General features: G+C 41.4%; 1 protein-coding gene and 1 long non-coding RNA gene across 6 annotated transcripts in view; one reads left to right on the top strand and one right to left on the bottom strand.

Annotated features, from left to right (window-relative positions):
- The window catches only part of LOC121816954 (uncharacterized), a 103,051-nt gene that overhangs the window by 51,220 nt on the left and 25,446 nt on the right, over positions 1-26,385 (top strand). Inside the window, exons 2-4 of one of the 2 annotated variants that reach the window (XR_006056695.2) lie at positions 21,701-21,785; positions 24,502-24,665; positions 24,832-26,330. This is a non-coding gene — a long non-coding RNA (uncharacterized LOC121816954). Of the gene's footprint in view, positions 1-21,700; positions 21,786-24,501; positions 24,666-24,831; positions 26,331-26,385 lie in introns of those variants that run through there. The other variant, XR_009596875.1, reaches the window with a different exon arrangement.
- The window catches only part of MED13L (mediator complex subunit 13L), a 285,853-nt gene continuing 276,242 nt past the window's right edge, over positions 16,775-26,385 (bottom strand). For all 4 annotated transcript variants that reach the window (XM_015101659.4, XM_015101660.4, XM_060400794.1 and 1 more), the window contains 3 exons: positions 25,901-26,062; positions 24,150-24,262; positions 16,775-23,211 (listed from right to left, as the gene is read on the bottom strand). In XM_015101659.4, the coding sequence (XP_014957145.2) occupies positions 23,079-23,211; positions 24,150-24,262; positions 25,901-26,062 (408 nt within the window). In that variant the 3' untranslated portion in view covers positions 16,775-23,078. The remainder of the gene's footprint in view (positions 23,212-24,149; positions 24,263-25,900; positions 26,063-26,385) is intronic.

Raw genomic sequence — 26,385 nt, 5'->3', positions numbered from 1 at the left:
ATGGATGCGAGTTTGAGTGAACTCCGGGAGTTGGTGATGAACAGGGAGGCCTGGCTAAGAAGCGACTGAACTGAACATTTTTTTTTAACACTTTCTCTGTGTTAATACTGTATGTGGGTTGGTTTTTTTTTTTTTTAATTGGAGGATTATTGCTGTACAGTATTATGTTGGTTTCTGCCGGATATCAACATGAACCAGCTTACAGGTATACACAGCGACTGTTTCATATAGTGCTCACAGAACCCTGCGACCTGGATCCTAGAACTTGTTTACAGATGAGAAAGCCTGGGGCTCGGGGAAGACCTGCAGCTTGATGGTTGAGAGCTTGGTCCTGTTTCCCTTGCAAATCCTCAGCCTCCCTCACGTCCAGACACCCCAGCTCATCCCTTTATCCCCATGTTTCTCGTGGTGCAATTCTTGCACATAGTATGTGCTTGATAGAGACAACGTGGGGTTCTAAAGTTCAAATTCTTTGTTATCTCATTCTGCCTTTAGGGTGATAACCCAGGCATGTGGGCTTCCAAAGGATGCCTGTGCTCTGAGCAAAAATTGCCAGGAGGATTGCCCTGGTTGAGTTCAAGCTACCGACAGTTCAACTACTGACTCACAAAACTCCTGACTCTTTAACCATCCTTGTCCAGCACGCACCTGGAGCATCCTTCAGATGGGACGGTAGGCCAGCCATGCTGGTTAGGACAACTGCAAGAGGACCCTGGGCATCCCGGGCTTTGGAGGGCTTCCTGAGTGTGACTTGATGAGCCCCATCTGTGACATGGGTCTGGCTATCGCTTGCGTCTCATGTCTACAGCTCTGGGTTCTGCACGTTCGGGGAGCCTGGGGCCCAGTCTTGCAGCAGGTAGGTTTCTTCCCTGTATGTGGGTCACTGCGGGGATGAGGCTGGCCTGGGTGGGGCGGACTCTCTGCTCCTGCCTCCCCTCCACGCTCAGAAGCTTTCAGGGCAATTAGTTCCTCTCCTGGAGGGATCCTGTTACGGTTCCACCAGGAGGGCCTCTGAAAGTCCTACCTGCGATAAGAAGGCTGTATCTTGGTTAATCTCCCAGCTTAGAGGCCGTGTTTGAATATTTAAGAAATGGTTTCCAGGCTTGGGGCTGGGAGGAGGGAGTGGTACACGGGGCCTAGCCTGGTGGGTTTTGAATGTATCCTCAGAGGCCTTTTCTGCTCTTCAAGCTCGTGGGGTCTGGTGTCTCCCGAGTTGTTTGTTTAGACTGACATTCACTTGTAGCTGGACTAGGGGCCTGACAGGGGCTATACTTACGGGAAGCTCAGCTGGATGCGGCCGTGTGCTGGAAGCAGCGCCAAGTCTGAGTGCGGGCCAGGCCTGTGTGTCTTGACTGTCTCCTCTCCTCTCAGCTGGCAGACTCCTGGCAGGACCCACTGGGAGTGGACATTGGAAGGGAGTCCGCCCTGAGCGAGCCGACCGTATGCATGATTCTGAGTGTGCCTGGCCATCTGGCTGACCTGGGTTTGAGTTTGTTTTCACTCCTGTCCTGCTCTGTGATCCTAGTCAAGTCACTTAATCGCTCTGAGTTTTAATTGTCTCCTTTGTGAAGTGGGCTCTGTATTATGTACTTCACATGGCAGTTTTCAAACCTGAGGCTGTTTAAGTGCCTGGAATAGGTTAGTTTTGCTTTTTTAATAAATTAGTTGAAGAAATATATATTCACCGTCTTGCTGATGGGAACTCACACCTGTAGCCACTCTCTTTCTTTTTCAAGTCCCCAAAATGAGAAGGCGTAAGAAATAGCCAGAGACTGGCTGAGAACAGGCTGAGTTTCTGAATTTTTCTAGCTTTGTCCTGAATAGTTAAATTTCTGAAAGATCAGTGAAGACACTGTGGGTGTTTCCCACATTCATAGGGGAAAGCAGATTCTCAGTCAATGATGTGAAAATAATTGGCCAGAGTAAATTACAGGAGTTTTACTTCTCTACCTAGCCACGCTTGGATCTGCTCACCCGTGAGCAGTGAATCCCATCTACTGACACCTGGTGGTCGCGATGGAAAGTGCAGCTTTAGTATACAGGTGCCAATAGAGGGCAGGCAAGTGATCCTGCCCCAGACCCTGAGCTCCCTGCAGGCTTTCAGCAAAGCCCTTTAGGAGGTGAGGCGAGGGAGGGGCTTCCTGGGTTTGTGATCAAGTCGTGCACAGTTCTCTTACTGGTTGAGGTGAACGGTCCTTAGACACTGGAAGGTCAAGGACTACGTGCGCATGATCATAAAGTCGTTAAATTCTTCCGTTTGGTGGTTTTAGGAGCTGAAAAATAACTCAGGAGATATGCATCAGACACTGTTATCTAGGCACTTCACAGAGGAGCTAAAGCAGAAGATATGGGGGGGTGGGGGGTCTGTCCCCGGGAAGCCCACAGGGTCCTTCCGCTTAGTTTTGGGTACCACGGGATGATCCAGCCTCCTGTTGGCAACTTATGTGTTTTCCTAATTTAGCTCCCCACTCTCACTATCCCCTTTGGTAACCATCAGTTTGTTTTCTGTGTCTGTGAGTCTGTTTCTGTTTGATAAATAAGTCCATTTGTATCATTTTTTTTTCGGATTCCACATACGAGTGATGTCGTGTGGTATTTGTCTTCCTCTCTGTGACTTACTTTGCTTAGTATGACAATCTCCAGGTCCATCCACGTTGTTGCAAGCGGCATTCTTTCATTCTTTTTTATGGCTGGGTGATATTTTATTGTATACATACCACATCTTAGTGATCCATTCGTCTACTGATGGACATTTAGGTTGCTTCCATGTCTTGGCTAGCGTAAATAGTGCTGTAATGAACATCGAGGTGCACGTATCTTTTCAAATTAGAGTTTTATTCAGATATATGCCCGGTAGTGTGATTGCTGGATCATGTGTCAACTGTTTTTAGTTTTTTAAGGAACCTCCACACATTTTCCATAGTGCCTGCGCCAATTTGTATTATCACCAGCTGTAGAGGAGGGTTCCCTTTTCTCCACACCCTCTTCAGCATTTATTATCTGGGGACATTTTAAGGATGGCCATTCTGACTGGTTTGAAGTGATACCTCATTGTAGTTTTGATTTGCATTTCTCTAATAATTAGCAATGGTGAGTGTTTTTTCATCTGCCTGTTTTCCATCTGTATGTCTTCTTTGGAGAAATATCTATCTAGGTCGTCTGCTCAATTTTATTAGGTTATTTGTTTCTGCCTTTTTTTTTTTTTAATTAGGCTGTATGAACTGTATATTTTGGAAATTAATGCTTTGTCAGTAGCATCATTTTCAAACGATGCTTGGTCTGTAGGTTGTCATTTCATTTTGTTAATGGTTTCCTTTGCTGTGCAAAAGTTTTTAAGTTTAATTAGGTCCCATTTGTTTATTTTTCGTCTTTACTTCCATTACTCTAGGAGATGAAAGTGAAAGTGAAGTCGCTCAGTTGTGTCCGACTCTTTGCGACCCCGTGGACAGTAGCCCACCAGGCTCTTCCGTCCATGGGATTCTCCAGGCAAGAATACTGGAGTGGGTTGCCGTTTGCTTCTGGGTCCCCCAAAGTATTGCTGTGTTTTATGTCAGTGTTCTGCTTACGTTTTCCTCTAGGAGTTTGACAGTATCCAGTCTTACATTTAGGTCTTTAATCCATTTGAGCTTATCTTTGTATATGGCGCTAGAGGATGTCCTGATTTTATTATTTCACATGTAGCTGCCCGGCTTTCCCAGCGCCAGTTATTGAAGAGACTGTCTTTCTCCATGTGTATTCATGCCTCCTTTGTTGTGGGTTAATTGATCACAGTGTGTGAGTTTATTTCTGGGCTTTCTGTCACTCCATTGATCTGTGTCTTTTTTGTGCCAGAACCACACTCCTCTGATTTCTGTAGTTTGTAGTATACGCGAAGTCAGGGAGAGTGATTCCTCCAGCTCTGTTGTTCTTTCTCAAATTTGTTTTTGGTTTCCAGGGTCTTCTCTGTTTCCACACAAATTAAAATTTTTGTTTTAGTCCTGTGAAAAATGCGATTGGTTATCTGGTAGGGATTGCCTTGAATCTGTAGATTCTTTTGGGTAGTATGAACATTTTTACAATATTGAGTCTTCCAATCCAAGAAATTAAGGGATTCTCCAATCCCTTAATTTTCTGATATTCTGTTGATAGTGTATAGAAACGTAACAGATTTCTGAACATGAAGTTTGTATCCAGCAACCTTATTGCATTTATTGATGAGCTCTATTAGTTCTCGGTTGTATCTTTAGGATTTCCTATGTATAGCATCATGTCATCTGCGAACAGTGATAGTTTCACTTCTTTTCCAGTTTAGATTCCCTTTCTTTTTCTTCTGATTGCTGTGACTAGGACTTCCACATCTGTGTTGAATAAAAGTGGTGAGGGCAGGTATCTTTGATTTGTTTATGATCTTAGAGGAAAACCTTTCAGCTTTTCACCATTGAGAATGATGTTAGCTGTGGGTTTATCATACATGGCTTTTATTCTGTTGAGGTAGATTCCCTTCATGCCCAATTCCTGAAGAAATTTTATCATAAATGGATGTTGAATTTTGCTTTTTCTGCATCTATTGAGATGATCTTACAGCTTTTATTCTTCAGGTTGTTGATGTGGTATAGCACATAGATTTTAAGAATATTGAAAAATCTTTGCATCTCTGGGATAAATCCCACTTGATCATGGTGTATGATCTTTTTAATGTATTGCTAGAGTAAGTTTGTTAGTGTCTTGTTGAGAATTTTTGCATCTATGTTCATCAGTGATATTGCCTGTAATTTGCTTTTTTTGTGTGATATATCTTTGTCTGGTTTTGGTATCAGGGTGGCCTCATTAAATGAATTCAGAAATATTTCTTCTTCTGTAATTTTTTTGGAGTAGTTTCAGGAGCAGAAGTATTTTTCTGTAAACATTAGGTAGAATTCAACTGTCAAGGCCTCTGGTCCTGGACTTGGCTTGTTGGGAGTTTTAAAATTACTAATTCAATTTCAGTATTGGTAATTGGTCTGCTCGTATTTTCTACTTCTTCCTGGTTCAATCTTGGGAGATTATACCTACCTATGAGTTTGTCCATTTCTTCCAAGTTGTCCATTTTATTGGCATACAGTTGCTTGTGGTAGTCTCTTATCCTTTGTATTTCTGTGGTGTCAATTGTTACTTCTACTTTGTCATTTCTGGTTTTATTGGTTTGGGCCCTCTCACCCTTACCCCTGATGAGTCTGGCTAAAGGTTTATCAATTTTCTTTATCTTTTCAGAGAACCACCCCTTAGTTCCATTGATTTCTTTTTTTTTTTTTTTGATCTCTATTTCATTTATTTCTGCTCTGATATTTATGATTTCTTCCTTCTATTAACTTTGGATTTTGTTTGTTCTTTCTGTAGCTGCTTTCGGTGTAAGATTAGGTTCCTAATTTGAGATTTATCTTGTTTCCTAAGGAAAACGTGTCACTATAAACTTTCCTCTTAAAACTGCTTTTGCTGTACCCTAGAGGTTTCAGATCACCAGGTTTTCGTCTGCATTTGTCTCTAGATACGTTTTGCTTTGCTCTTTGACTACTTCAGCGATCCTCTGGTTGTTTAGTAGCATATGGTTTAGCAGCCTCTGCGTGTGTGTGGTTTTTTGTCTTGTTGTTGTTTTCTTTGTAGTTGATGTCTAGCCTCATAGAGTTGTGGTTGTAAGAGATGCCTGATATGATTTCAGTTTTCTTGAATGTACCGAGGCTTGTTTGTGGCCCAGAATTTGCTCTGTCATGGAGAGTGTCCCATGTGCATTTTAAAAGAATATGTATTCTGTTGCTTTTAGATGGAATGCTCTATAAATATCAGTTCAACTGTTCTCATATCATTTAATGCCTGTGTTTCCTTTTTGCTTTTCTGTATGGCTGAACTGCCCATTGATATAAGTGTGTTGTTAAAGTCCCCACTATTATTGTTACTGTCATTTTTTCCTTTTATGTCTGTTAGCATTTGCCTTATATACTGAGATGATCCTATGTTGGGTCAGTTCAGTTCAGTCGCTCAGTCGTGTCTGACTCTTTGCAACCCCATGAATCGCAGCACGCCAGGCCTCCTCGTCCATCACCAACTCCCGGATTTCACTCAGACTCATGTCCATCGAGTCCGTGATGCCATCCAGCCATCTCATCCTCTGTCGCCCCTTCTCCTCCTGTCCCCAAGCCCTCCCAGCATCAGAGTCTTTTCCAATGAGTCAGTCTTCGCATGAGGTGGCCAAAGTACTGGAGTTTCAGCTTTAGCATCATTCCTTCCAAAGAAATCCCAGGGCTGATCTCCTTCAGAATGGATTGGTTGGGTCTCCTTGCAGTCCAAGGGACTCTCAAGAGTCTTCTTCAACACCACAGTTCAAAAGCATCAATTCTTCGGCACTCTGCATTCTTCATAGTCCAACCCTCACATCCATACATGACCACTGGAAAAACCATAGCCTTGACTAGACGGACCTTAGTCGGCAAAGTAACGTCTCTGCTTTTGAATATGCTATCTAGGTTGGTCATAACTTTTCTTCCAAGGAGTAAGCGTCTTTTAATTTCATGGCTGCAGTCAACATCTGCAGTGATTTGGGAGCCCCAAAAAATAAAGTCTGACACTGTTTCCACTGTTTCCCCATCCATTTGCCATGAAGTGATGGGACCGGATCCCATGATCTTCGTTTTCTGAATGTTGAGCTTTAAGCCAACTTTTTCACTCTCCTCTTTGACTTTCATCAAGAGGCTTTTTCGTTCCTCTTCACTTTCTGCCATGAGGGTGGTGTCATCTGCATATCTGAGGTTATTGATATTTCTCCCGGCAATCTTGATTCCAGCTTGTGTTTCTTCCAGTCCAGCGTTTCTCATGATGTACTCTGTATATAAGTTAAATAAGCAGGGTGACAATATACAGCCTTGACGGACTCCTTTTCCTATTTGGAACCAGTCTGTTCCATATCCAGTTCTAACTGTTGCTTCCTGACCTGCATATAGGTTTCTCAAGAGGCAGGTCAGGTGGTCTGGTATTCCCATCTCTCTCAGAATTTTCCATAGTTTATTGTGATCCACACGGTCAAAAGCTTTGGCATAGTCAATAGAGCAGAAATATATGTTTTTCTGGAACTCTCTTGCTTTTTCCGTGATCCAGCGGATGTTGGCGATTTGATCTCTGGTTCCTCTGCCTTTTCTAAAACCAGCTTGAACATCAGGAAGTTCACGGTTTACGTACTGCTAAAGCCTGGCTTGGAGAATTTTGAGCATTCCTTTACTAGCATGTGAGATGAGTGCAATTGTGCGGTAGTTTGAGCATTCTTTGGCATTGCCTTTCTTTGGGATTGGAATGAAAACTGACCTTTTCCAGTCCTGTGGCCACTGCTGAGTTTTCCAAATTTGCTGGCATATTGAGTGCAGCACTTTGACAGCATCATCTTTCAGGATTTGAAATAGCTCAACTGGAATTCCATCACCTCCACTAGCTTTGCTCGTAGTGATGCTTTCTAAGGCCCACTTGACTTCACATTCCAGGATGTCTGGCTCTAGATTAATGATCACACCATCATGATTATCTGGGTCATGAAGATCTTTTTTGTACAGTTCTTCTGTGTATTCTTGCCACCTCTTCTTAATATCTTCTGCTTCTGTTAGATCCATACCATTTCTGTCCTTTATCGAGCCCATCTTTGCATGAAATGTTCCCTTGGTATCTCTAATTTTCTTGAGATCTCTGCTGCTGCGTCACTTCAGTCGTGTCCGACTCTGTGCGACCTGATAGACGGCAGCCCACCAGGCCCCCTTGTCCCTGGGATTCTCCAGGCAAGAACACTGGAGTGGGTTGCCATTTCCTTCTCCATGAAGAGATCTCTAGTCTTTCCCATTCTGTTCTTTTCCTCTATTTCTTTGCATTGATCGCTGAAGAAGGCTTTCTTATCTCTTCTTGCTATTTTCTGGAACTCTGCATTCAGATGCTTATATCTTTACTTTTCTCCTTTGCTTTTCACCTCTCTTCACATATTTGTAAGGCCTCCGCAGACAGCCATTTTGCTTTTTTGCATTTCTTTTCCATGGGGATGGTCTTGATCCCTGTCTCCTGTACAATGTCACGAACCTCATTCCATAGTTCATCAGGCACTCTATCTATCAGATCTAGGCCCTTAAATCTGTTTCTCACTTCCACTGTATAATCATAAGGGATTTGATTTAGGTCATACCTGAATGGTCTAGCGGTTTTCCCTACTTTCCTCAATTTGAGTCTGAATCTGGTAATAAGGAGTCAGTTATAATTGTTATATTTTCTTCTTGGGTTGATTCTTTAATCATTGTGTAGTGTCCCCCACTGCCTCTTGTAATGGTCTTTATTTTAAAGTCTATTTTGTCTAAATATTGCATCTCTGGCTTTCTTTTGATTTCCATTTGCATAGAGTATCTTTTTCCATCCCCTCACTTTCAGTCTATATGTGTCTCTAGATCTAAAGGGGAGTCTCTTGTAGGCAGCAAATATGAGTCTTATTTTTATATCCATTCAGCTATCTTTTGGTTGGAGCATTTAGATATTTACATTTAAGGTAATTGTTAATATATACGTTCCTATTGCCGTTTTGTTAATTGTTTTGAATTTTTTGATGCGGACCATTTTTAAAGTCTTTATAGAATTTGTTGCAATATTGTTTGTTTTCTGTTTTGGTTTTTGGCTGCAGGATACATGGGATCTTAGCTCTCTGAACAGGGATTGAACCCATACCCCCTGCATCAGAAGGTGAAGTCTTAACCACTGGACCGCCAGGGATTCCCCTGGATTTGCTTTTATAGGTCTTTCCCCACACTTCCTTTGTTCTCTTATTTGATGACAATTCTTAGTGTTCTCTTTGGATTCCTTTTGCTTTGGTCTGTGTTTTTTGTTTTGTGGTTACCATGTGGTTGTTGTATAGGAGACTTTATTTATATGTGCCTGGTTTAAGTTGATAATCTCTCAATTTCAGACACATTTTAGACACACTGCATTTGTAGTCTCCTCTCAGGATTACTGTTTTTGTTTGTATATTTTACATCTAATCATTTTCTCTATCCCTTAACTGCTTGTTTGTGGACACAAATGATTTTACCCCTTTTGTCTTTTAACCTCCTTACTAGCTTTGTGCATGGGTGACTTCCTACCTTTATTGTATGTTTATCTTTACCGGTGAGCCTTTCTATTTTGTGATTTTCTTGTTTTTAGTTGTGGCCTTTTCTTTTCTGCCTAAAAAATTCCTTTGGCATTTGCTATAAAGCTGGTTTGGTGATGCTGAATTTTTTTGGCTTTGCTCATCTGTAAAGCTTTTGATTTCTCCATCAAATATGAATAGAGCCTTGCTGAGTAGAGTGTTCTTGGTTGTATGTAGTTTTTTCTCTTTCGTCACTTTAAAAGCCTTATGGAATTCCCTCACCCAGCAGTGCTCCAGGTACCTCCTTCACCCCGCAGCTCAGAGACAGATCTGCAGGCTTCAGCTCCAACAACTGAGGAGCAGACCCCGCCCCCGACAAGGGCTGTGACACCCCAAACAAAGAGGAGGCCTCGCCCGGCGCCCAGTGTACCGCCAGCCATATCCCCTTTCAAGGGGACTGCCCAGCACGCGCTGGGACACTGACACTGAGAACAGCTTTCGCACCAAAAATATTAGAGTCACACAAGCTGCACAGGGGTGACCCACAAGAGGAACGGCCCTTCAAGACCACGGTAGATGACTGTCTCTTCTAAACTCAAAGAAATATGAGTAAAATGAAGAAATAAACCCATACACACATGATCAACTAATCTTTGACAAAGGTGGCAGTATATACAGTGGACTTCCCCAGGGTCTCAGATAGTAGAGAATCTGCCTGCAATGCAGGAGATCTGGGTTCAGTCCCTGGGTTGGGAAGATCCCTGGAGAAGGGAAAGGCTACCCACTCCAGTATTCTTGCCTGGAGAACCCCATGGACAGAGGAGCTTGGTGGGCTACAGTCCATGGGGTCACAAAGAGTCAGACACGACTGAGTGACTAACACTTTCACACTCACATACAATGGAGAAAAGACAGTCCCTTCAGCGAGTGATATTGGGAAAGCTAAATCTACACTGATACTCATTTCTCTAGTTTAGCCATTTTACATGTGGTTTAATTATTCCAAATGTAGCCAGTACTTTGAAATAGCACAGCATCTGGGAGGTCACTTAGATTTTTTTTTCTTTAATGTGGACCAATTTGCTTTGTCTTTATTGAATGTTTTCAGTATGGCTTTTGTTCTGTGTTTTGGTTCTCTGGCCACAAGTCATGTGGAATCTTAGTCCACTGACCAGGGATCGAACCCCCACCCCCTTCACTGGAAGGTGAAGTCTTAACCACTGGACCACTGGCAAAGTCCCTGGGAGGTCACTTTAAAACAGTTTTGTTTTTGTTTTCCACTGACCCCTTAAACTTATTCTACAGTTACAGTTCTTCCCTCGCTCCGAGACAGAATCTAGGGGAGGCCTCATAACTTCTCTGGTCACTATTAGGTAATGCTAAGTCTTCTGGTCCCTTTAAGATACAAAACAGGGACTTCCCTGGCAGCCCAGTGGTGACAGCTCCACGCTGTCAGTATAGGGGGTGCAGATTTGATCCCTGGTCAGGGAATTCAGATCCTGCTTGCCTCACGGCATGGCAAAAAAAAAAAAAAAAAAGTAACAAAACACACTCTTGGCAGGTATTTGAATCTCACTCTGTCATGGAATGCTTCTGTGAGTTCTTTGGAGACTTGCCAACCCATAATGGAGGTCTGTTCTGGATTTCTCTGATATGGCAAAAGTATCTTTCACAAAGCTGGATAGTTGCATGTACACAAATGAAGTGAGAACCCACCCTAGCACCATACACAAAAATAAACTCAAAAGGGCTTAAAGACATAAATATAAGACATGACACCATAAAACTCCTGACACCATGACACCATAAAACAGAACATAGGCAAAAATTCTCTGACTGGTACCATAAACCATAGCACTGTTTTCTTAGGTCGGTCTACTAAGGCAGTAGGAAAAAAGCAAAAATAAATGGGATCTAATTAAACTTCTAGGCTTCTGCACAGCAAAGGAAACCATACACAAAATGAAAAGACAGATGACCGAAAGGGAGAAAATATTTGCAACTGACAAGAGCTTAACTTCCAAAAGATACACACAGCTGAGGTAACTCAGCAACAAAAACCCAAAGGATTCAATATAAAGAAGGCAGAAGACCTAAGCAGATATTTCTCCAAAGAAGATATACAGATGGCCAACAGCACATGAAAAGATGTTCAACATTGCTAATTATGAGAAAAATGCAAATCAAAACTGCAGTCAGGTATCACATCACCAACTCAATGGACATGAGTTTGAGCAAGCTCCAGGAGCTGGTGATGGACAGGGAAGCCTGGCGTGCCGCAGTCGATGGGGTTGCAGAATCGGACACGACTGAATGACTGAACTGAACTGATCACCTCATACCAGTCAGAATGGCCATCATTAAAAAGTCTACAGATGACAAATGCTGGGGAGGATGTGGAGGAACGAGAACCCCTCCTACACTGTTGGTAGGAATGTAAATGGGTGTAGCCACTATGGAAAACAGTACGGAAGTTCCTTTAAAAACTAAAAATAGAATTATCTATGATCTTGCAATCCCAGTCCTGGGTATATATCTAGAGAATACTGTAGTTTGAAAATATACATGTACCCCTATGTTCATGGGCTTCCCTGGTAGCTCAGATGGTAAAGAATCTGCCTGCATTGCACAGACCTGGGTTCAATCCCTGGGTTGGGAAGATCCCCCTAGTGGAGGGCATGGCAACTCCTGTATTCTTGCCTGGAGAATCCCCATGGGCAGAGGAGCCTGGCGGCTCCTCCTACAGTTCATGGGATTGCACAGTCGGACACACCATGTTCATAGCAGCACTATTTACATTAGCCAAGACATGTGGTTCAGTCAGTCAGTCATGGCCTACTCTTTGAGACCCCATGGACTATACCACGCCAGGCTTTCCTGACTTCACTATCTCCTGGAGTTCATTCAGACTCAGGTCTATTGTGTTGATGATGCCATTCAGCCATCTCATCCTCTGTCTCCCCCTTCTCCTCCTGCCTTCAATCTTTCCCAGGATCAGGGTCTTTTCCAATGAGTCAGCTCTTCACATCAGGTGGCCAGAGTGTTGGAGCTTCAGCATCAGTCCTTCCAATGAATAGTCAGGGTTGATTTCCTTTAGGGTTGACTGGTTTGATCTCCTTGCAGTCCAAGGGACTCTCAAGAGTTTTCTCCAGCACCACAGTTTGAAAGCATCAGTTCTTCGGTCCTCAGCTCTCTTTATGGTCCAACTCTCACATCCGTACATGATACTGGAAAAACCATAGCTTTGACTAGATGGACCTTTGTGGGCAAAGTGACGTCTCTGCTTTTGAATACACTGTGTAGTTTGTCGTGACTTTTATTCTAAGGAGCAGGTGTCTTTTAATTTCATGGCTGCAGTCATTGTCTGCAGTGATTTTGGAGCCCAAGAAAATAAAGTCTCTCATTGTTTCCATTGTTTCCCCATCTATTTTCCATGAAGTGATGGAACCAGATGCCACAATCTTAGTTTTTTTAATGTTGAGTTTTAAGCCAGCTTTGTCATTCTCTTCTTTCACTTTCATCAACAGGCTCTTTAGTTCTTCACTTTTTGCCCATAAGGTTGGTGTCATTTGCCTATCTGCAGTTACTGACATTTTCCCCAGCAATCTTGATTCCAGCTTGAGCTTCATCTATCCCAGCATTCCGCATGATGTACCCTGCATATAAATTAATAAGCAGGGTGACAATATACAGCCTTGACATACTCTTTTCCCAATTTGGAACCAGTCTGTTATTCCATGTCCAGTTCTAACTGTTGATTCTTGACCTGCATACAGATTTCTCAGGAGGCAGTTCAGGTGTTTGGCATTCCCATCTCTTTAAAAATTTTCCACAGTTTGTTGTGATCCACACAGTCAAAGGCTTTAGCCTAGTCAATGAAGCAATAGTAGATGTTTTTCTGGAGTTCCTTGCTTTTTCTATAATCCAAGAAATGTTGGCAATTTGATCTCTGGTTCCTCTGCCTTTTTAAAATTCAGCTTGTACATCTGTAATTTGTTAGTTCACATACTGTTGAAGTATGTGAACATACTAAGTAGTTCACATACTAGCTTGAAGGATTTTGAGCATTACCTTACTGGCATATTTTGAAATGAGTGCAATTGTGTGGTAGTATGAACATTCTTTGGCATTGTCTATCTTTGGGATTGGAATGAAAACTGACCTTTTGCAGTCCTGTGGCCACTGCTGAGTTTTCCAAATTTGCTGGCTTATTGAGTGCAGCATTTTAACAGCATCATCTTTCAGGATTTTAAAAAGCCCAGTTGGAATTCCATCGCCTCCACTAGCTTTGTTCATAGTGATGCTCCCTAAGGCCCGCTTCACTTTGCATTCCAGGATGTCCATCTCTAGCTGAGTGGCCACACCACTGTGGTTACCTAAGTCATTAAGTCCTTTTTCTGTACAATTTTTCTGTGTATTCTTGCCATTTCTTCTTAGTATCTTCTCCTTCTGTTAGGTCCTTACCATTTCTGTCCTTTATTGTGCCCATTCTTGCATGAAATGTTCCCTTGGTGTCTCTAATTTTCTTGGAGAGATCTGTAATCTTTCTCATTCTGTTGTTTTCCTCTATTATTTCTGCATTGTTCACTTAAGAAGGCTTTCTTGTCTCTCCTTGCTATTCTTTGGAACTGTGCATTCATATGGGTGTGTTTTTCCTTTTCTCCTTTGCCTTTTGCTTCTCTTCTCTTCTCAACTGGTTGTAAGCCCTCCTCAGACAACCGTTTTGGAAGAAACTTAAATATCCATCAACACAATTAAGTATTACTCAGCTATTAAAAAGAACAAAATAATGCTATTTGCAGCAACATGGATGGGCCTAGAGATTATCATACTAAGCCAAGGCAGAGAAAGACAAGTATCACGTGGCATCACTTAATCACTTACATGTGAAATCTAAAATATGATACAAGTGAACCATCTACAAAACAGACTCACAGACTTAGAAAAGAAACTCTGGTTGTCAAAGGGGAAAGTGGATGGAAGAGAGATAAATTAGGGGTTTGGGATTAATATATACACACTATAAGATATAAAAGACACAATAAGGACTTACTGTGTGGAAGAGGGAACTATGTTCGGTCTCCAGTAATAAACCATAATGGAAAGAACATATATACACCCACACACACATATCTATGTATACACATATATGGAGCTTCTCAGGTAGCGCTGGTGGTAAAGAATCCACCTGCCAATGCAGGAGACACAAGGGACCCGGGTTCAATGGCTGGGTCAGGAAGATCCCATAGAGGAGGAAATGGCAAACTGCTCCCGTATTCTTGCCTGGAAAATTCCATGCACATATAATATGTAACTGAATTGCTCTGCTATACACCATAAACTGAGCATTGTAAATTACATATCCTTTGTTTAAAGAAGATTCCAAATTGGAGACAGGAATGGGTTTGCCCATTGCCCAGGCTGGTTTGGGGAGTGCCTTTCTCTGCGGGGCTCTTTTAGAGGCTGGTCCACTCTGTGTCACAGATGCTGGCCTCCTCTGTCCTTAGGAAATGGGAGTGTGGGGTTATCTCTTCACCCCCTAGCACAGGGCCTGGCACCTGAAAGGCACAGAATATCTGTCGACAGAATCCTCAGATTCGTTCTGCAGATGTGTTACAGTTCTGTGAAGAGGCTTCTGCCTTTGTTATGGAGAGAAGCGTGTAACTAAGGGAGCTGCTCAAACCTGCAGGGCAGCATCCAAGGGAAAGGAGGACAAAGACGGACAAAAATTCTGCTCTGATTCACACATCTCCACAGGGCCTGGGAGATGAATACAGCTGAGTGAGTCTTGAGAGAAAAGGATGGAGGTGGAGTTAGGACTCGTGGTTAAGGAAGGATTTTTTTTTTTTCAGATGGGTACATGTAGATAAGTGCATTGTGAATGTTTGTGGATCATTGTAAGGCAGTCACTAACTGAAAACTAACGTTTCTCTTCAAAATGTTTTGAAAGATAAAAACAAATAGAGCTCATACACAAAAAGGTTAAACTGAAAAGAGAAAGGAAGCAAACAAATCATATGTGCATTTATAAGAACTAGTTGACAGGTCAAAGGGCAACACAGAACAGGAAATGCAAATGGTAGAGATTATGCTATTGAAAGGAGATTGTAATTCTATGAAGCAATGAAACGCAATGACTTGTATGAAGAACGCCTAACACAGAATGACAAAGGTTGGACATAAATGGTTGGTCAAAGATATAACCAGAATTCTAACTAAAGGAAGTAGTGTTGGTAATATTCATATCAAAGGATAATTTAAAGCAAAAAATCTATGCAGAATTCATTATACAGAGATAAATTATGTAACAGATACATCATAAACCTCTATGCAGCAATAATGTAGGGCAGAGGGAAAAAGGACAGCCAAATTGCAGTGGGAAATTTAACTCCTACTATCTGGACCTCAACTGAGGTCGAGACAGAAGATATAGAAAATATATTGATCCTTGAGGCAGAATTAAGCCATCTCAAATCTTACATTCTAGTGCTGTACTGTCCAGTGGGATAGTGAGTGTGTGACTTGGAAATGTGAACATGGCTGAGGGGACTAATTTTTAAATTTTATTTAATTTTCATTAAAATTTAAAACCTGAGGCAATATACAATTTTTTGTTAAATTCATCCTGTTTTGATACAATTGTATTTTAACCACTGAAAATTTAGCATCCAAATTAGATACGCTGTAAACAAAATAAATATTGAATTTTGAAGACTTAACTGCAAAAATAAGAATGCTAAATATCTGATAACTTTTATTTCACATTGAAAGATAAAAATTTAGCTATATGGGGTTAAAGAAAAATATTATTCAAAGTGATATCCCCTGTTGTCTTCACTTTTTAAATGTGGCTACTAGAAATTATAAAACTACATTTATGTGGCTCGCGTAATATTTCTGTTGCGTTAGCCACTCAGTCTTGTCCAACTCTCTGTGATCCCGTGGATTGTAGCCCACCAGGCTTCTCTGTCCGTGGAGTTCTTCGTTTTTAAATTATTTTAATTGGAGGGTACTTACTTTACAATGTTGTGATGATTTCTGCTGTGCATCAGTGTGTGTCGGCCACAGGTATACACGTGTCCCTCCATCCTGAACCCCCTCCCACCCTCTCCCTCCAGGCTGTCACGGAGCACCGGCCTTGGGTGCCCTGCGCCATGCGTTCAACTCCCATTGGCTATCTGCTTTACATGTAGTAATGTATGTGTGTGTGTGTGTGTGTGTCACTCAGTTGTGTCAGACTCTCTGCGACCCCATGGGCTGTAGCCCCCCAGGCTCCTCTGTCCATAGGATTCTCCAGGCAAGAACACTGGAGTGGCTTGCTATTCCCTTCTTCAGGGGATCTTCCCAACCCAGGGATCAAACCTGGGTCTCTCAGATTGCAGGCAGAGTCTTTACCAGCTGAGGCAACAGGGAAGCCCAGTAATGTGTATGTTTCATTGTTATTCTCTCAAATCATCTCACCCTCTCCTCCTTCCACTGAGTCTAAAAATCTGTTCTATGTCCATGTAATTCTTTAGGCAGGAACACTGGCGTGGGTAGCCATTCCCTTCTCCAGGGCCTCTGAGGGGCAGAGCTAAATAGGACACACCTTGTTTTGAAGGTTTTGGAGACTGTTTGCAAAACCCAATCATTATTAGATTATGTGTAGTAAGAGAAAATTACAGTCCAAGAGACTTGAAATCCAAAGAGAACTTTCCTTTATTTAAAAAAAAGCAGATCAAAAAAGAAAGAAAACACCGAGTCTAAAAATAAAAATGAAAACATTAAACATCAAAACCTGTAGGATGCAGTCAGCTTTAACATAGTCCCAGAGCAGTCATTTTTATCCCTTTAAGGATCAGATCCCAGCTGAGAATCTGATACAATAGATCCCCGCCCTAGAAAAAATGCGAACACAAAGAATTTTGCCTATAACTCCAGGAGGCCCACACACATCCAGAAGCCCCAGGCTATAAATGCCTGTATCATCAAAACAGAAAATAAATTAACTAAGCAGGCAATTAAGATTCAAGGAAAATAAAACGAAACCCTCAAGGAAACTAGGAAAAGGAACAAGATTAAAAGCCAGGATAAATAACAGCAGAATTGTTAAATCCATGAGCTGTTTCTTTGGAAAAAATAAAAACTAAAAAACAGCAACTGCTAGAATAATCCATCAAGAAAGGAAAAAGAAAAAAAATGCATAAACAGAAATAAGAACAACCATACGTTACCAAAAACAACAGGTTCACAATTAAGGGAATACTGTGCACAATTGCATAGTAGTAATGTGTTGGAAAACTCAATTTTTTCCCCTGTAAAAATTCAAATTTCCAAAATTGGCATAAGAAATAGAAAACCTAAATCAATAACAGAAAAATAAAAGGAATTCTTCTATTTTCTAGTATATAAAATATATATTTTCTGCTCCTCCAAAAAGCAGCAGCAGGTGGTGAATTTGCTGGTAAATTTCAGTTTTGATGTGTTTTCCATTCTTTCAACAAACATTTCCCGTGTGCCTACTCACAGCATTAGTATATAGTCAGCCCAATTTAAGGTCGTTTTTGTCATTTTAAGTAAACTCTCCTGTTCACAGAAATGACTGGAAAGTCATTAGTTCATCCCATGAGACAAAAAATGACCTTGATTCCTAGACCTGATAGGGAGATAAATTCCTAAGTTTTGTAGTGATGAGAGGTCAACAGGAAAAAAACCCAAAACCTGGCGTGTGCACATAGATAGAACTACATAAACATTCTCTTCTACAATTAAAAATCACATACTTAAAGGAGGCAGATAGTAAATAATTTTATATATTAAATAACATATAAATTAGTAAGAGCTCCATCAAGCCTCTAAGTGAACAAAATAAGATTTACATAAGAGAAGCTAAATAAGAGTAAATGCTTTCTGAAAAGTGTTCGAGCTCAAATTAAGGTAAGACAATGACCATCTTACATGTTAAATGGATGACCCTCCCAGAGCAAACATTTCCAAGTCAGCCCTCTCACCTTAAATCTATCTGGCAGGGCCAGTTCTCCTGAATATCATGTGGTTTTATGAAACAGGTAAATTGAAACCTGCTTAATTTGCAAGCAAGGAGACAAAGGCATAAACTAGGGAGCACTGGCCAGAGAGATGCTGAAGGGGCTGTTAATTTCGACGTGTCTGCCTGTTCTGAGGTGTGGGTGACTTTAAACACACCGCGACACACCTGCTTAGACTCCAGTCTGAGCAGAGCACCAAGCTGCAGCCCGGACAAATGCTGTTTCTGGATTACTAAAACATTCTCTCCACGCCTCCCTGCGTGCCTTAAAGAGAAAAAAGTGAGACTGGCCCAGTGTCTGTCTGCATCTGCATCCTCCCTGGTAACTAACGTTCATCGAGGAAAATAACCTTTACAGAGAAAAATCAATACTTCAGTCTTGCCAAGCTTTGCTTCCTCAACTTTTATTTCTTACCTGCTTTATTACTTTGTTCTAACTAGAAGCCGTTAAGTGCCAAAAAAAAAAAAAAAACTTTTTTCAAGTTGACCTGAGAATTTCAAGGGAAGTGGTGGGACTTAGTAAATCTGGTTCCAAGCAGAGTAAGATGCCCAGGGCAACTGTTGCAACCCTGTAATTACCTGGCATAACAGAATTTTCTAATGGTGTCTCATTAGGTATTAATGACATGAACTAATTCCTGGTAGAGTGACCTTTTTGTCAAGGGGATATAAACAAACTAATCATTTAACACCAAGATAATGTAATACATGAAAATTGCATCTTATTAGGACTGTAGCAAGTGGTAAATTCAAAAGGGAAACAAATCTTTATAGAATAGCTGGTGCTGTATAGATGACAAGGAACAAAATCTGTTCCCAGTGTGTGTCTCACACTCAGACACCAAGTCTCATGACAAGTCTGTCTTTAAGAACTACTGACAAACTGCACTTTTTTATAAAGATTTTTCATGAGCTCTTTGATAGCAGTTGGGAACAAATTCCTGGCCCCAGAACAGGGGCCAGGCCGTAAAACTACTGGATGGCACGGTTTAGGGGGAATGAACTGGTTTAAGCAGAATCTGAGCCGAGCGAATGCTCAGGCCGATGGCTGGAGTGGCAGGTCAGACTTAGCTACATGGAATCTGCAAAACGAATGAATTTGACAGTTTTTTCTATCTCAGAGATTTCACTACTGTTGATGTTGATATGGCTAATAACGTTATGAAAACAAAGTTCCTAGTATAAATAAAGCCAACATTCATTGGTTGTTGGATTAAGTGCCACTGGATGTATGAGCATAGAACCCAAGAAAATGAGTTGGTTGGAAAACTACCACCTGGTTCTGATTTTTACAGGAACACAGGAACAGTTGGACTGACCCGAATTCATAGAATCTAGGAAGTGTGCAGTTGTTTAATGCTTTTTGGCCAGGGGCGTGTCCAAGAGGGCTGGGAACTAGGTATAAAGTGGTGGTAACTGGACAAGACAGAGATCAATATTATCTGTTAACCGAAGTGGTCTCACTTTTCTCAGCCTTCTTCAATAGTACAACTATAGTAACATGGACACAGCTTTTCAGCTGAGAGGGAACTGCCCTCAACTCAACTGCAGAGGAGATAACTGAGGCTGAATAGTGTCAACAGTTTTCTCTATAGGTTCAGAGTTAGAACCATGTATATTGCCAGCGAGCTGGAGGAAGATTAAAAGAAGGTCTTCCAACTTACTCAGATTTTGACAGTAGGCTCTGCCAAGTCCTGGTGTTAACTATCTTAGCGAGAGCTTCTGCCCCTGTGATGGTTTCTCCTACAGAAAGGATCCAAGGAGAGCACAGGCAGTGGGGATATGCAGTTGGTGAGTGTCTTGTTCATTTGTGTGTTGGGAAAACAGTAGAGTTGGAACTATTGTTTCTAAGGAACAACAAAAGGAAACTGGCTGAGCCCATGAAGAGAGAAGAGCAGAAAACAGACTTGTAGTCTAAGCCTGACTGCAGTCTCAAGAGCTGGAAGACAGTAGATCACTGTTAGATGTGATCTACTCAACCCTAAGGAAAAACACCAGAGCTCCAACTCCAATGCTGTGTATGTGTGTTCATTCAAACCTTGATCCATGAATGCACTTGTATCTTGGAGTAAGTGAAACCTGTAACAGCTGTTAGATGTCGTGGTCAGGGGAGTAAAACTTTACTCTAGAAGGTAGAGCCTGGCTCCTGGTCAAGGACTGTTCAGTCCACAGTACGTAACACCTTTTGAATAGGTGTAATCATTTTCATTACAAAAGCAGGATGGAAGGGGGGAAAAAAAGCCACTCAATGTTTCAGTAATTCAATAATTTATTCCTCTAAAAAAGTGTGTAAAAGTATATAGCTCTCATTCACAAGGTATATATGAATGACATTTAAAATGGAGGCTTTTTAGTATTGTTTCTTTTTATCAAAGTCTTTTAGTGTACTGTACCAGCGCTATACTGTAGTTTTTTTTAAATGAACTTCACATATTTTTGTATTCTTTCAAATTGTTTGCTATATATAAAAGAAGCTCACTGCAAAATGCTTGAAGGAAAAAGGAAACAAAAGAAATTCAGAACTTCCCAGAAATGTACAGCTTTTACATTTAAAAAAGGTTCTGAAATATACATACAAGCATGCTGGACAAACCCACCCCTCTCCCCTCCCCATGTCCCCTCTTTAGTTCAAACCAAGGTAAGAGTTCTGATTTCTGCAGAATTTCCAAAATTAAAAATTAAAAAAAAAATAAAATAAGTTCTCACTCTGTAGCAAATCCAGGGCTTGTACATTTCAGATTAATTCAGTAAAAAACTCACAAGTAAAATAATGCATATTTAAGGGAAATATTATACAGACTTTTTCACACAGAAGTACATAATAAGATTTTTTTTAAAATCTATTGCCATTCATTTATTTTTGCACAAAAACGTATAAATATGTCACTAGCTTTTTCTTAACTTAAAAAACTTAAATAAAAGACACCAGATGAAAACTACCCTTTGCTGCCTTTTTTTTTTTTTTAAGTTTTTGTAGGGGTTTTTTAGTTTTTTGTGTTTTTTTCTTTTTTTGCTGAGAATTGGGTTTCTAGGGAAGAAAAGCCCCTGCATTAAAAACAGCCCATTAAAAAAAAAAATTCAAAGTTCTGATGAATTCTGGGAAAAAAAGCAACCCCAAAGTGGTAAAAGATTACAAATATCTACTTTACAATTTGTCTTCTCACCAAGATAATTTTATACAAGTTTACAATCTTCATCATCTTATGCTCTTCAAAAGGCCTTGAGAATTTTTCCTTTCTGATTAAGAAAAAATAGCACTGCAATATTTTTAAAGTCAATTTTACACTGTACACATTAGATACAAATGGTTTGATATATCAGATTTTTTAACCTATACATTGCGAAAGTCAACCCCTCCCCCTCAATTGGTGGTACAGAGAACAAAATTATCCATTTACAAGTGATTTCTCTGCTTTCACATTCCCACCACACAATTTTTTTTTAATGTTTTAAACGTTAGATTATTTCAAGAAAAATACTTTTACAAAATCATCAGTTATTACATTTTTCTTTTTTGTTAATAACCAGAATATGGAAGTTTCTTGGAAGAACTTTTAAAATCTGCATGATTCTCTCTACAGATGACTAGAACTCTACAGCCTGACCAGAGCAGCTCACAGGAGGCAAGCCCACACCCACTGCCCTCGGACAGAAACGCACAGCAAGGTAGGGGGCAGAGACGGGGTCTTCAAGACAACCCGCTCGGGCCTGGGATGAGGACTCATGAAATACTTCAGTTAGCCTTAATGCTTTAAAAAGGCATGTATGTATGTTTGTTTTTAAAAAGTTCCACCACAAAGGCTCAACTTCAAGTACTAATTTAATGGTTAAGTTGTAATATTTCTTTGAAATAATATTCCTATGGTCCAGAAAAAATTCACCGTATTTATAACTGATGTTATGAACAAACACTGTTGATTGTGATATGTACATGAGTCCCTTTTGATCTAATGAGAGGAGAGACCTGGCTTTCAGTAAGAATTCACTAGAAAATATATTTCCACTGTGACTATATAAAGCTGATGAAGGTACTTGCCTCCATGGCTCCGGGTGGAGCCTGACTGCCTTCTATGTAAAAATGTCCTTCATGAAACGCTGGCCACTTCTAATAAGGAACATGGCAGAATGTTTACCCAGTTTGTTCTCAACAAAACCTGCTGCTGGGTGGTTTTGGATATATTATTACTTTGTAGGCATGATCCTCCCCAGTTTGTATTCACTCCTTTTCCGGCTTCTAGGACAGAGGTATGTAGTCAAAGAATCCTATGGTGGATCTGAGTTGGGTTTTAGCTACTGTACCTGGTCCTCATGAATTAAAAAAAATAAAAATAAAAGAAAGTCACATGACAGAACAACCTAAAATAAATAAACAAAATGAAGATGTCTCCAGACCTCTTGTATCTACACACAGGTATAAAGTCAACCAAAGCACTCACGCCAGTCTAGATGGGAGCACTAGGGAGATAGAAACCCTATGATGAAATCATGTACTTGAGCTGGTTCTTATTTTTCAAAAGTCCCAGATTACGGAGTTCAGGTAACCCACAGGCCATACACCAGGAACTGGAGGGTTTCATCAGAGGGCTACACTGCCCATGTTAAACAGAGACTGAAAACACAGACTCTTGTGCAAAAGGACACCGTCTCTTCTATTTCCCTCTTAAAAACCAACAGAAAAACTCCCTGTGGCCCAGTGGTTTGGGGCCGCACACACTGTTAACACTGGCTGCAAGTCACTGCTCGTGGAAGTTTCCAGGTCCATGAGAGAAGTGTCAGTGAGTCACTCTGGTACTGAACACTGCAGAAATGACATGTGCCTGCTGAGAAGGAATCACAGTGCAGGACTGTGCAGAGTGGTCTCCAAAGGAGGAAGTGGGGTATTTGCAGAGTGTCGCAGGTTCCTTGGACTGAGGTTGCAGGGAGAAGGAACTGAGCCAGAGAGAACAAGTGCTTTTCCAATTAGAGTATATTCATGATGGCATTGTACAACTGAGTGAGCACCACAAAGTGGACGGGAAGGCAGGAGGTACGGTCCTGGGTGGCCGGATTGCACGTGAGCCACGACAGAGCGTTGTACTGCTCCAAAACAAACCTGCCGGAGAGAACACACAGGTTAGGGTGCCCGGCATGACAGAAGGGAGGCTGGTCTGCAAGGTCTGATGTGCCAGACGTCGGCAGGAGGAAGGCGTGACCTCATTCTGGAAGTGGTTCCGGGCCCTAGCCTGGAGCTCCTGTCTCCCCTTCCTTCTAGCCCTGCACTGTCCAATATGGCAGCCACCGCCCCTCATCAACTCAGATATGCTATATGCAGAGAACAGGCACAGGGATTTCAGGGACTGAGTATTTCAAAAAGCATGGAAAATAGCTCATGACTATTTTTACATTGATTACCATTCAAATGATACTATTTATATGATCATTATCATATATTTTTCTATATTACTATAATTTCAAGATTTTTCTAGTAGCCATATTAAGATGGTAATTATTTGACTCACTGCTATTGGATGGAGTTGCTCTAGAGGCTCTGGAAGCCAAAATCATGTAGATTAGGTTCTTGCTTTAATTATAATTTTCAAGTCATTTAAGAGTTAGAAAACATTAGAAAAAGCTTGCATATCTTCTCAAGGTATATGAAGCATGTTTATAGCTTGCTAAGGTGCAAGAGAATTCTGAGATTTCCCAATCATGGAATTTGTTTTTACTTTATTTATATAATCTATGTCAGGGAGGGTAGAAAATGTGTTCAAAGGCAAGTGCTTTAAGCTCTAGACGTGGTTTTCTACCTCTGCACGCCTAATCCTGGTCTATTTTCATCACCACGACTGCCTCTTAGGAACAGGAAGTAACAACAGTGGTGCTCACGCCCATCTCCTGGGGTGGCGTCCGCTGGAGGGATGTGGCTTCCCACTGGCCAATCCAACGGTGCTCCACTGCACAAAAGGGAACATCTCCTCCACAAGCACCACATTTTACTCTTTTTTCCAAGATTTCAAACTGTACAGCTATGTTGTCTAGGTCTGAATCTACCTTAAAACATCAGATGTGGTTTTGGAGTCAAGAGGATGTGGAACCCGCTGAGAATTCCTGGCGGGGAGAAGTTCATCCGTCTGTGCTACAGAAATGTGGTGATGCAGCGAAGCCTGGTAAAAGAACAGAGGATGTTACCGTTCGGGCCTAATCAACTTGGGAAGGAAGCCCACGTCTGCCAGCAGCAGACGCTGTCTAAAGTCCTTTAGGAGTCAAGGCTTCTATAAATCCCTGAATTCAAGCTGCTCAGTACCCCCAAGCTGATTCCAAATAACGCCATATCCTAGAATAGAGAGCGGGAAAAAGCTAGCTTTGCAAATAACTACAAATAACTAGAAGTGTCCCTCTACAGGTTTTGATCTGCAGAGGCCCACAGTCTGGATGGCTCATGGTGTCACTGTGGTCCTCTCTCCTGACCTCCACGCTCCATCACTGGTGTGCTGCCCTTCCAGCGTCACGTCCAAAGGCACATGCTGTCCCCCTTGAAGCACTATGACCGAGCCCTGGGTTCAGCAGGTACCAGCATGTTCTATCTACGATGAAGTTCCCCATCAATCTTTAACATAAGGGTTTTAGCATAGGTTTACTTTATTAATTTTGAAGTAATAATTTTAAAGCAGAGGCCACATAAATGCTTGATTCTCCTTCAAAGGTGAATTATTTTAAATGTTTTGTTTTCCAGCACAACTATGAACCCATACACTTTTAGCAGTCTGTTGCCACCACTGTTCATTCTAATGACCAAATGATCGATCCTATCCCTGGGCAATGGGAACCCCTCCAAGTTGGCTGTTGGTTCTTTGAAAAGACTCTAATAATCTTTGGTAACTTCCATGCTTTTAGGCATGAAAAGAAGTTGTCTCAGGATATCATGAATTTCTTACTTTAGTCCTGGAATCCGTCATTCCTCAAAGAACTCTCACACTTTTGAATGATAAGTGGTATTGAGAAATAATACATGTGTCAAGAAAGGTGTTTATTGCTACTAAGCTATCATGTCTAAGTCTTTTCAGTAAACAGAGCTAAAAAATGTGTATTTTTTAGAGAGGAAAAGATAAAAATTTTAACTGAAGGAAAAGATTACGGATTTTTAACATAAATTCTTTGATCTCATAATACTGTGTCGAAGTCATCAGGAAGAGAAAACTGTGTTTGGCTTTAACCATCAGGTGTCTGTGTGTGTATCACATGGATTCCTTTGTGGTGGGACTTTGCATCCGAAGGGGAATGCCACAGTCCTGCTGAGAGAGTATGATGTTCAACATCTGCATTTTTGCCAATCTATGGATTGCTTCTAGGTTCTTTCACTCAAGCTGAACTGAGAGATCTTTTGCTTTTAACTTTAATTTGGAGTAAAAATTTCCAAGAAATATACAGGAAGGGGCATGCATAAACATAGGGTTTTTAGCTCACTCCTGCCCTACTCTAAAAAAGAATGCTGGCCCCCATGCAGGGGAGGAAGAGGACAACCAGTCATTACTGACCTTCCCCTCCCCAGGCGTAACTTCCTTAACAGCAGTAATCTTACACAGAAGCACAGGGCGACCTGAGGTCTCCTGCCTGGGCAAATGTCACTCCTCTGTGATACGGTTTTGGGTTCCTCTCCTAAATTTTACTCTCTGCTCTAGCTGTAAGTAAAACATCCTCAGACTTCAAGTAGACATGAGAGAATCAGGGAACAAATTGTCACCAAATTTTGAGCATTAAGTCATTCATCCCCCCCAAAACTTCAAACATGACACCAAACCAACCTTGAGGAAGAGGGGACACTGGTTCTGAGCCTGGGGACACGACGACCAAAACCACTGGGGGAGATTCTCGGCTTTGGCGGTTGACACAAAATACCCAAGGGCTAGAGGCTGCTGCTTCAGCTCCTCGGGCGCTTCCCTAGAAAGAAGACGCTCACCCTGGCTCTGAAAGACAAAGTCCCAAAGCGTGATCAGCATTTATCATCAAAGAAAGCTTTCTGTAAAACCATCTTTTCAAAAGAAATCGATATAACTGACATGTGTACTAGTTTCAGGTGTACAGCACAGCGGTCCTAATTGTGGGAAATAATCACCATAAGGCTAGGGAACATCCACCATGTACAGAGCTCAATGTTTTTTCTTTTGATGAGAACTTTTTAAAAACATCTACGCGTAGCAACTATCAAATATACAATATGGTGTTTTAAAGTTATTTGTTTTTAGCTGTGCTGGGTCTTTGTTGCGGCGCGTGGGCTGTGGAGCACGGG

Source organism: Ovis aries, chromosome 17 (assembly GCF_016772045.2).
Source record: "Ovis aries strain OAR_USU_Benz2616 breed Rambouillet chromosome 17, ARS-UI_Ramb_v3.0, whole genome shotgun sequence".
Taxonomy (NCBI): domain Eukaryota; kingdom Metazoa; phylum Chordata; class Mammalia; order Artiodactyla; family Bovidae; genus Ovis; species Ovis aries.
The sequence above is the reverse complement of the archived record's forward strand: the minus strand, read 5'-3'. Positions and strand labels throughout refer to the sequence as shown.